This window comes from Halyomorpha halys, unplaced genomic scaffold (genome assembly GCF_000696795.3).
Source record: "Halyomorpha halys isolate HHAL.00 unplaced genomic scaffold, Hhal_1.1 Scaffold3415.1, whole genome shotgun sequence".
NCBI classification, from domain to species: domain Eukaryota; kingdom Metazoa; phylum Arthropoda; class Insecta; order Hemiptera; family Pentatomidae; genus Halyomorpha; species Halyomorpha halys.
In genome coordinates, this window is record NW_027106138.1 from 51,406 (window position 1) to 63,096 (window position 11,691).

General features: G+C 30.0%; 1 protein-coding gene across 1 annotated transcript in view; it reads left to right on the forward strand.

The window, feature by feature from the left end:
* LOC136797358 (glutamate receptor 1-like) overlaps window positions 1-11,691 on the forward strand; it is a gene marked incomplete at its 3' end in the record, with an annotated part of 43,224 nt that overhangs the window by 18,448 nt on the left and 13,085 nt on the right. Inside the window, exon 3 of the mRNA XM_067053703.1 lies at window positions 5,816-5,929. Within this exon, the coding sequence (XP_066909804.1) occupies window positions 5,816-5,929 (114 nt within the window). The remainder of the gene's footprint in view (window positions 1-5,815; window positions 5,930-11,691) is intronic.

The window sequence follows — 11,691 nt, forward strand, 5'->3', positions numbered from 1 at the left end:
ATCCGAATAAGGTTACACCATTTTCAATTATTACTTATAAATTCATTGACACTACTTAAATTTGGTCAAAAACCATAAAAAATATTTAAATCATGGACATTAAACCGTCAAACCGATCGCAGAGAGGAAGTCGCAATAGCAAGACTCAAAATAGGACACACAAATATAACTCATTTATATTTGATCAATATGTCACCCCCACCAAAATGTCAATATTGTAATGGCACACTGACAGTAAGCCACATCTACCAGGAATGCCATTTCTATGCTACGGATTTAAGTAGATTAGGAGTGGAGCCAGGCATTTGAGTGATGACAAAAATACATAAAATTGTTATTAATCTTTAAAATAAGGAATAACCTTAGGGTTAACAAGATTCACACCCTAAAACTAAACACATTTCAATATCACATAAAAATACACATTAAACAAAACATTAACTATCTCAAATTTAAAGGGTTCAGAATCTTAGAACTAAAATTAAATAAAATAACGAAGTAATAATTAAATAGACAAAAAATGAAATATCTAAGGTATAAAAACAATCATTTAGGAACATAAAATAGGCTTTGATTATTGTTTTACAATTATTGTTAGAGATTTTACGCCCTAAAGCCCAAACAAACAAAAACTACCTAAAATCGTACTAAAGTTTATTCAAAACATTTTTCAAAGGTCAGATTCATTTGTAAAACTAATGAAAATGAATCGATAAACAATTGTGTTTTATTTTCTATTTCATTGTTTTTACTATTTTGTACGCTTTTGGAAATATGATTCTCTTAATTTTCAGTCACATTAATTTTTTCGAATATGAATATAAGATAAAATATTTTGTGTTACTATAAAATATAATAATATTTATTCCTGAGGTTTTATGTTAATAAAATTTTGAATTTTTATATATTTATATGAACTTTACAATTTGGTTTAATGTACACTTTAAGCACACTCAACGTATGCTAAGTAGATAACTGAACAATTATCCTCAGCAGTAGTAAGTTTCGGAACCATAAAAATGTATACTTCAATATACATTTTACGTACACCGGAAGAGTTAATGTGGAACCTAAAACTAGCAATGCCAACATGTATTTAGGGACTATAAGGATTATAAGGATTATAACTATTATGGATTATAAGGAAAGATGGTAAAATAGATCAGGAAGATATAAAAAGAATGATGTATGACAATAGACTTTACTATCAGGTGTCTAAAATAGTCATAGACAAGCAGGAAGCAAGCAAAGAAACCAAACAAAGAATGTTTAAGATGCCATGTCTAGAAAGATAAATATCCTTGAGAAATTAGTATGCAGTTTCACAGTGATTGAAATGAGAATCTTCTGAAGAATACCATGTGACATCCTGATAGAATGGTATTTGATATAGTTTGGGCACTTATGTATAATGGATGACACCCGAAAACCTAGTTTTTGAAAGCTAGATCGGAAGGCAGACGTCCTCGTAGAAGAACCTCATTCCGACTTGAGACAACAAAAACACCACCCTAGGGATGGAAGGTAGCTGGGGACTCAAAGCAAGGAACTAGGAGGACTAGGACTGCAACTCTGCCCTTAGCGGTACTTGGGAATAAGTGGAAGAGGTATACTCGAAGTTATGGAATTTTTGCAAAATGACTTGGGACTTGGTCTTGGGTTCTGTACGAGTATTATAGTTTCTTGTTCAACGGTGTTTCTTCTTTAATTAATTTGAGTGACTGTTCATTGGCAAAAAAAAGATCTGTTCGCTACAACTAAGGGGCGGATGGTTCATTACTTGGCAAGGAGGTACTGTTTCTTGACCAAGGGTATTGCAGAAGGTAATTTGGTCAGGATCACGCTCTAATGCCAGGGCTATCCCCCACTCCAATTAACGGTATCCACTTTATAGAGGCTGTTGTTCCGCAGAGGGTGTGCCTGAACCAGGGTCTATCCACGGCTGATATAAGAGAATAAATAATTATCTACCACAACCGGACTTAAACCACAAAGCATTGTGTTTTTATGTCTTAGACTCAAAAATGCAATGCCTTACTCATTGAACTTCATTGCTCCGAATGTTTAATTTTTATATAAACATTTTTCGATTTTAATATGATTTTTCACTTTCACTGATCTATTGCATATGTAATAAGGAGTATTGCAATCGTACAAAACTTCGTATTTTTATTTTCGATGGAAATACTCAAAATGTGAATTCCTACCGAAAATCTCTGCGTCTGTAAGCAGCCTACCTCACAAATGTAAAGTCTAATGTAATTTAAATTGCGTATTTAAAATTATACTAATCTTAAATACGCAATTTAAGGGTTTTATCTGGATGTTACAGCATCTTTAACAATAAAATCGATTGGCCTGAAGTGCGACTGTATGTAAACTATTTTCCACATTTTTTTTTTTTTCTGTTTTCTCAAAAACGTCTGTAACGATTTATATTAAACTCGGCACATCAATCTACAATCAATTAATCTTCAACATCAGCTAGGCTTAATCCTCATTGAAATAGTTTCACAAAGCTTAAATGCCGAATTTTCAGAAACGTTTTTCCTATAAACTACTTTACCTTAGTTTTTATAAATAATTAATAATGCAGCAACACATAATGCATAAATAGGAACTAGAAAAGAATTTGGTAAGGAACTAAAGAACAAAAATTCAGAAATAGAGATAGAAATTTGGACTAGAAATTCGGTGACAGCCGAGCGTATCCGATCTTTCGCGATTACAGTTATGTACACCGCTTTGTTATATTTTATTAAATTATAGTATTCTTGGCAGGTACAAAGTTGATATTTGTTATTCTCACCTCGAGATACACTAAAGTTCGAATGTTTATAGCAGGAGAAAAGTAAAAATTAAATGTTTAATATTTACGCCTTCCAGGATAGTAAGATATGTGTTTAATTTAGGTATTCTCTGGAGTAAAAGTTGGGGGATACTACCTAAATTAATTTTTGATATCCTGGTATGGCTGGTTTAAATTAAGAAGTGGACTGTATTTATAAATTATCACTATGATAAACAAAATAAAATGCCTCTATTTTGGATGATTAATGACAATAGATATAGTTTTCCAAAGATTATTACAATTTGTATTATTGTGTTAGATATTAATTTTGATTGATTACAATTTCGACGACTATTTCTTCTGCTGTGTTCTTTAGTTCCTTCATCCTGGTTTCGCCCTGCCTGGCGGTCTTGGTTAACCTATTCACTCATCCTGAGGAATAGTTGATTGCAAATTGTCCTGGATAGCCTGTGTTCACTTGTCTGTGGTTACTTCTTCACTCTCAAGGGGCACTTAGCCTACTTCTTTCTTCTCCCACCAGAAGGCAGCATTTTCACACTCATCCTGAGTTTTATTCAAATGTGAGGGGGACAATTTCCCCAAACAATATGTAATGCGTGGACCACACCATTTTTTTTTTATCGTTCAAAAAGCATAATTAAAAATTAATTTCCAGAAATTTATGAAAATTAAACATTTTAATTTCTTTGTTAAGACAATTTAAATATCTGTCGCAGAAAACACTTTTCAAAGAATTCATTAGTATTTTATTAAAATTTAAGAAAGTTATTAAAAAAGAAGCAGAAAAAAATTAAAAATTAATATTTCTCGGATATTTAATTGAAAAAGCAGGAACAGAGCACGTGCTGACACGTTTCTAAAAAAAATGAAACCAGTTTTTCTCTTGAATTCTCTAATAGAGTAGAATCAGATACGCTCCAGTAACTGCCTCATACCGTATATACTTACGTATTATTTATATGTTTATGTGGACTAGTAGATATTATTTGCTTTAAATAATTTGAAACAAATAATAACGTTATTATTCTGTAATAATATTAATCAAAAGTTTCCTATTGATCATACATGCTCAGTCCGGCTAATTTTACATAATTCATAAATGCAATGAATATTAATAAAGGAAATATACCTGTCCCAGACACATCGATTGTGGACCATTACAATGTAATGTAGAGGCAGGGACTACAAACGGGACTGCAGGATGAACTGTAGTTCCGCACCTGATATTCTTTCTTTAATATTTATTATACAACCATTTAGATCCTCCCTGCATACGAAAGCATTAGACCTTACTTCCAACCCTTTTTATTAAAAAGAATAATAATAATTTTAAAACTTCTTTTATTTCCATTTGCCAAGAGGAAATAATCTAATTTTGTTTAAAAAAGTTTTCCTTATGGTTTTGAATATAACTATCTTTCTTTCTAGAAATAATAGTGGCTGAAAATTTCGTTGTAGTTTTGAAGCCTTGGGGTTATTTCATCAATAAATTTTCCTCCTCCACATCCCCTCTTTTTTTTCACACAAATGATGGCTGAAATAAAAGAGGAAAAATTCCTTCCATTGTAATATTCTTTTTCATTGCTAGTTTTTTCACATTAACTTATTAATATTTACAAACATATTATAATTTTCGAAAAATTTTGATTTAAATTAATGTCTACACAATAAATTAATCATTTTAAATTACAAAAAAACACTGTACCACTGAAACCTTGAAAGCTTCAGTATTTTGTATGGAAATACTTTTTCTTCCATGACGGTTGTGCAAGGAGGTGATCTGTTCAAGATCATATTCAACCGCCTTTTTTTTATAGTCCCAACTTTATAGAATCTGGCTGTGCCCCAGAAGGGTTACCAAACCTACAGGGTTGACTTACAGTTAATGTAACAAAATACAATACAACTAAATCTTCTTTTATAAATGTCTTTCAATTTTATAAATGTATTTGGTAATACATATAAACTATAATTTAAATAATGAAAAACAAAATAAAATTAAATTAAACAAATAAAAGTGAAATTTAGTAAAAGCACTAAACATGCAACATAAAATTAATGTTTCGAATAGTTTCTTCTATGAATCGATTTTCTTTCGAGTTTTGGCGAAATTCTGAGCCAAGAAACAGAACATGCAATTGCAAGAATATTCTCTCTTAAATCAATTCAATTCAAAAATTTGTTTAAAAAAAATATATAAAACTTGTATCCATAAAACAATTAAAATACCATCCTATGCATGTACATACATATATGTACCATACATACATGTATTAAAATACCATTCCATAAAAAATGGAAAAACCATCCGTCTATTGAAGTCTGAGTGGGATTTGGACTAAAAATACTTAAATAAAAACTCTTAAAAAAATATGTTATGTACTCTAAAATCAATGATTTTAATGAGTCAATAGATTAAAATAACAAAATAGTATTTATATTTTACGAAACACATCAATGGTAACAAAATGTGGTTTGACTTTTATCCCTCATACGAAGCGATTGAGCTCTTTCCTGAGTAATCCGTCGTACATAATTACTAAGAGCTCTCCAATTATAGCCTTTTAATATTGTGAACAACTGCTCTAGAGAGCAGGTCCGCAGCCCAATATATTTTATTCTTATTTTACTGTTCATAGGACAATTTCCCATGAAGTGAAAGGTATCTTCATTTTCCTTGGAGTTACAGACCGGACAGTTTCCATACTAACTTGTGTCCACGGTGTCACACTTAAATTTAGTAATCCCATCCTACAACGGAAAATCTGCTGCATCCATACTATTTCTATCTCTAATAATTACGTTCTAACTTCCCCCTTGGCCTACAAAATTTAGGTGGACTGAAACACTGGAAATAATAAAGTAAAATAAACTGAGAGAACTGTTTGAATATACACTAGGGCAGTCTTCAAAATGCTTTTTCATTCAGAATTTTACAATTTTACCTTTTTTTTCATAATTTTATTGCTTAAAACATAAAATTCATTTTTTTTTAAATTTCAGGTGGCCGAGTGGACAGATGAATCGGGATTCCAACCAGTCGCAGCCAAATATATCAGAATCAAGCAGCCATCTGACATCGAAAGAAATAGGACATACATCGTCACCACCATCGTTGTGAGTATTATTTTTGTTAAAACTAAATTACACTAATCCCTAATCTTAAGACACTATTAAAATGGCCTTATTTGAGCCAACCCCTACAATACCATGCTGCAAAGGAAGGGCATCTTATAAATATATATATATATATATATATATATATATATACTCATATTCTCTGTTTAATAAATTAAAGGAGGTAAGAAAAGCTTTATTTGTGGTTTTATGGGATGTTTGGAAGAAGCTAATCCCCAGCTCCAGAGATGAGGGACAGCCCATAAGTGCCTGATATGACACCTCACTAGTGTCAGATTCTCATTACTTGACGGATCGAGTAAATCCCGGAAGTCAATCTGTGACCTGACTAAGTCCACTAATTTGATGTCAAGATATAATTTACTATGTACATCTCAATATTGATCGTTCATTACTCTAACTTCTATCCAATCTGAGTTCCTTTGTGTACCGAAATAATCGTATTAATCTGTGTAATAAAATAATGAAAAATGTGACATTCAATAAATGTCGTTTGTGCCGATTTTTCAAATCTATCTCCTTAAAAAAAATAATATAAGCAAATTCTGTATTACAAGTGAGAAAAGAATATTTTTTGGTATAGAAACTTTTATTTTATTTTTTTATATTATTGTTCTTCACTACTATTTAAATTAATAAAGGTAAAGAATATTGACTGTTCAACTTATAAAGATAAAGATTAAAATTACAGAATTTGTTTATATTATTTTTTTTAAGGCGACAGAATTGAAAAATCGTCACAAACATTTATTGAATGTCACATTTTTCAGTATTTTATTACATACTAATGATTATCCTATTTTTTTTAAAATAAAGCTTATGATTAAGAAACCTTTATTAGCAAATAAAAATAAATGATTTCGATCATAAACATCAATACATCAATTATTATATGTATATCTTTTTGTGATTCTACAACCAACACATATCTGCCTGTTACACTCCATCTTAGATTTATATTTTATTTTTTAAATAGTTGAAAAATGAGCAGTTGGTCTTTTTTTGCCGAAAATATTTTGGTCTTTAACCGATGAGGACAAAAATTAGTTGCCCTAAAATTACTGTTAAATAAAAATTGAATTGTCACGGATCCAATATTTATTTATTAATAACCCAATAATAAAAAAAACATTGTTTCTATGACAATTTGGTTACCAATTTAGATATAAATTCAGTGAAAATAATATTTACCCAAATCTTGGTGTAGATTTTCGTATAAAATACATAATAAAATTATTTGTTGGTAATAAATAATAATAATAATAAAGAATTATAAATATTATAGAATTTTAGAACATTCTGAAAGAAAATGAAAAGTCTACAAGGCTAAACAGAATTGACAGGGAAAGTACATAATTCGAAATATTATGAGGAATTTTCATGAGAAATTGAATTCTCAAACGACTTGCCCCTTACGTTTTACCTTTTGTCCCGAATTCCTTAAAACTGTAAAAAATATTTTGTGGAATAAACACCTTTAGGACGCGTTGGATTGGAAAAATAACCCCTATAAAATCTTTTTAATATTATGTTTTCTATAAAAAGCCTTCATTGAAATTAACCCATTGGAAATTGCAGAATAAGTGGACTGGAAAAGATCTGGGAGAGATTTCCTACCATAAATAAAATCTACTACATAAATACATTTTATTTCCAAATTCCTTAAAACTTTAGAAAAAAATAAAATAAGATCGTGGTATTAACCGAATCGTCAATACAATAATAGGTTTTTGTTTTATTTTCACAATTTGAGTACTTTCGAACACAAAAGTAATTAATTAATTTGTAATTACATTACATAAGTTATATTACTTGCATTACATTTTTCATGAGTATACTACATATTATAATACAGTTTGGATTTTTTAATGTTTATTATTTTTCTAATTAAATTTTAGTTGGAACATTTGTATCGTTTATTGATTCTCCTTAGTTGGTACCCTATATGGTAAGTGATGGGCTTCACCCCTGCTTACCGCCAAACCTCAGGTTGTTGTTGACAGGTGGTAGGGTAACAAGTCCTGAAGCGTTACATAAGGTAACAAGGTAATATCGTGTTTATCTAAATGAAAGCAGTTGAACCGTGAGGTACAACAAGGCTGGGAGCAATATGGAACACATTATGTATGCCAACGGGCTTACAGGTTCCTCCTCTGGAATTTTACATATCCCATTCAAGTCATGGAAGGAAGGGAATTTGTCATAAAGCTTATCGTTGAATATAAATATTTCATATAATTGTTAGGTGAAATTAAATCATAGTGAACAATAATTGTTTCTTTTTTTTTATTGTATCATAGTTCTAGTCATGGAATGTGTGATAAATGTTGTATAAAAGAATAATCAAACTGATTATTAAAATCTTAGCACAAACTGAAGAAAAAAAAACACAATATGATTGGAAAGATATCAAGTTAAGTATATATTCATACGTCACCAAAGCATAAAACGTTCAAGAAAACAATAGAAGTTGCATTTGACAACTAAAAAAGTAAAAAAAAAAAAATTAAATCAAGTATTTCTTTTCTATTTTTTAACTTATTTTTAGAAGTAAATAAGGACATCTTTATTATTATCTATTTATTTTTATTTTATTTTATGGCTTTAATACTATTCGCTCTCTACCGGAAACAATGAGTAATTTTACCTCTCCTTTTACAAACTTTTTATACCAACAATGCATTTAATGAGGAAGGTTCTATAAAATTTTCACATAATTGCGTTCTGTGGAATTAGAACAAAACATTTTTTTTTAAATATTACACATCCTCTCCTTTAATGAGTGGTGGTCTGATGTGAAAATTATCCAACGACATCGGTTTTATTTTATTTATCCAAGGGCATTGGTATTATTTCAAACTTCGTTGGATCAAAATGGCAATAATCTAGAAGATTTAATTACAAACTTGAACTTGCCACATTCCTAATTCAAAATCATATAAAAATGTACTCATATCTGAAATTGGAAGCTACCAATGAATCATATTACAACTATTGACCTTTCATTGCTGAAAAATAATCAGTAAACTAACGGAAAAATCGAGGAACGATCAAATTATTCTATATGCCCATTCATTAAAAGTAAAAAGATGACGTAACGACTGTTCTAATCCTATGCGTTGATCTCTCGGGTTCATTTTGTACTGATTTCGTTTATAGAATTAGAGGTATTTTATTAACATTTTATATTCATTTTATTGATTTAATTAAAAGTTTAATAAATTAACATATTTTGTTTTAACTTTTATTACAAATGAAGTATAATTTTATTTAATTTTTAAAATAGCTATTACTAAGGATTAATTAATATTTATTAAACGTATTTTTTTTTAAATAAAAAAAGGAGTTTCAGTTCTGGGTTAAATAATTATTATGTACACTCAAGCTGTGATACTAAGTACGAAATAATTGACAATAGGTTCTCAAAAGTAAGTAAACTAAACAAAATACCAGCTCATCATTCTAAATACACCTCTTTACAACCATCATGTATAGGATACCTTTTTTTTTTTTTTCTGACGTCAAGAATTCTTGTTTTATGATGTTTCTAGAATGGGGCTTGATTTTTTTTCAGATTACGTAATTTTTTTTTTTGGCTTACAAAGTACCATAGGTTAAGCGAGTACATGAAAAGTTGAACTCTAGGCTAAAGGGTTCTCTGAAAAGGAAAATCTATGTGCCAAGAATTATATTGATCATCGTAAGACGAGTCTTATTGATTTTTTCGTAACATTTGTAATTCCTAACGTAAGTAGATAATATTTATTTTTCCACCTCCCTAGCCTTTGGTGCATTACCGGTGTTTGCAGTCATTTGATCTTTAATGGACGCAGTAAGTGTGTGACGACACAGTACTACCAGTAAAACTATATACTCCATTATATTCACTGCTTAAATCACGGAACGGGGTGTACTTCTGTCTTCCTTCTGGGCGGTGGCTCTTCTCATATTTTTGGCCTTCAAGGTCCAAATGTTTCGGACTTGCTTTCGTTGATATACAAACCCCCCCCCCAAAAAAAAAAAATTGAACAATTAAGGATCTGAAAATTGTTGTCTCCCTCACTTGCCCACTTAACCGAGTTTTAATTTTCAATATTGGATATTTCTTAATTAGTCTTTTTTATCTAAAAACCTAACTGTCTTTTAAATAGTATGCTTTGTAGTGTTTTAATTTGTCATTTGAAGAATATAATCTTGGTTTGATTAAATATGATAGATTTAATTAATTTATACTCAGGAATAAACCTCTCTCCCACAGTTTATTTAAATCCTCCGTCAGAACAAAGAATTGTTTGTATTTAGATTTCAAAGGTTTGTAACGCTTAACCACCCTCCCTTCTTCTCTCCTCCCATCAAAGACATATTTATCTCCTATGCTTGATTATGTGATTAGTTGGTGCCAAATGAACAGAAAAATAAAATAATAACATAAAATTTATTTTTCACAATATTATATATTTGATTTATCTCCCTAATGTTTTGCAGCTAAGACCATTAAAGGCATGAGTCCCTCCTGTTTTACGTGTAATCTAAGTCACGGTCAAGATTCCATTGCTGATTTTTTCTAACAAATATTATTCTGCAAGATGGTCAAGGACTCATTTACCTTCAGTTATAATATTTTCACTTGTGTCTTTAGCGTTTTTCTCTTTTTTCCTAATAGTTTTTTTCGTTTAATATTAAAAGTATAATGCAAGAAGTCGTCATATTCCTTACTAGGCTGTAACTCATGAAGTGAGGCTTTGTGCAAGGTTAAAATATTTAAAAACGGGCTTACTTAATCCTTTGCAGGAGAGAATCAATTATAAGCATTTCTCGCCTTCTGCCAAGCTTTTATTTCCTCATCAATTTCGTTTTTTCTAGTTACCTTAGAACCTAAATATTTAAACCTATTTTCCTGTTCAAACGTATTTCCTCCTATATCTATATCACCGAAATTGCTCGCGTTTCTACTGCTAACCATGTATTTTGTTTTATCCGTATTTATTTCAAGACCTTGTTCCTTACTGGAGTTTGTTAACGTGATTGTATTTAGTTCTATAGGTTCTTTGTCCTCACCCAATAATAGCAAACCATCTGCATACCCAAGCACTGGTATTTTACCACCCAGAGTTAAACCCTTTTCGGTATTCATCACACTTTTAATGACGTATTCTAGTGCTAGATTAAATAAGATAGGTGATAAAGAATACCTTGTTTTAAACCCGACCGGACCTGGAATTTCTCAAATTAATGATTACCGATTCGTACCTAATTTAAACGTTTCATGCACTTAATTAGGAAGAAAATTTATAAGTATTAACTAGGATATTAATTTTATAGGGACTATAATAAATTTAAAATTATATAATAAATAAAATTTCGTTCAATAATCTATAAGAATCAAACGCAATCAGTTACGCTGCACTGTTTCACATCCTATCTGCCTGTATTGTCTATTAAGTCTTTTCCATAGCCTTGAAATTACAAAAAAATAACTTAAACGTTTATTAGTTTTAGTGAATTTTTTTCTTTCACTATTATACTAGAAAAAAACTAGACATTAATCATAAAGTGATTTTATTTGAATTTCACATTTTATTCGACGGATTTGGATACGACTTGGAACAAAAACTAGACTTGAATATTCAACTAAAGACAAAACAAGACATCGACGAAGCTATAGAAAAACTCACAGAATCAGTAAGAACAAGTATAAATGACAACACTTATAGAACTAGTAAAATGAATAATAATAAACA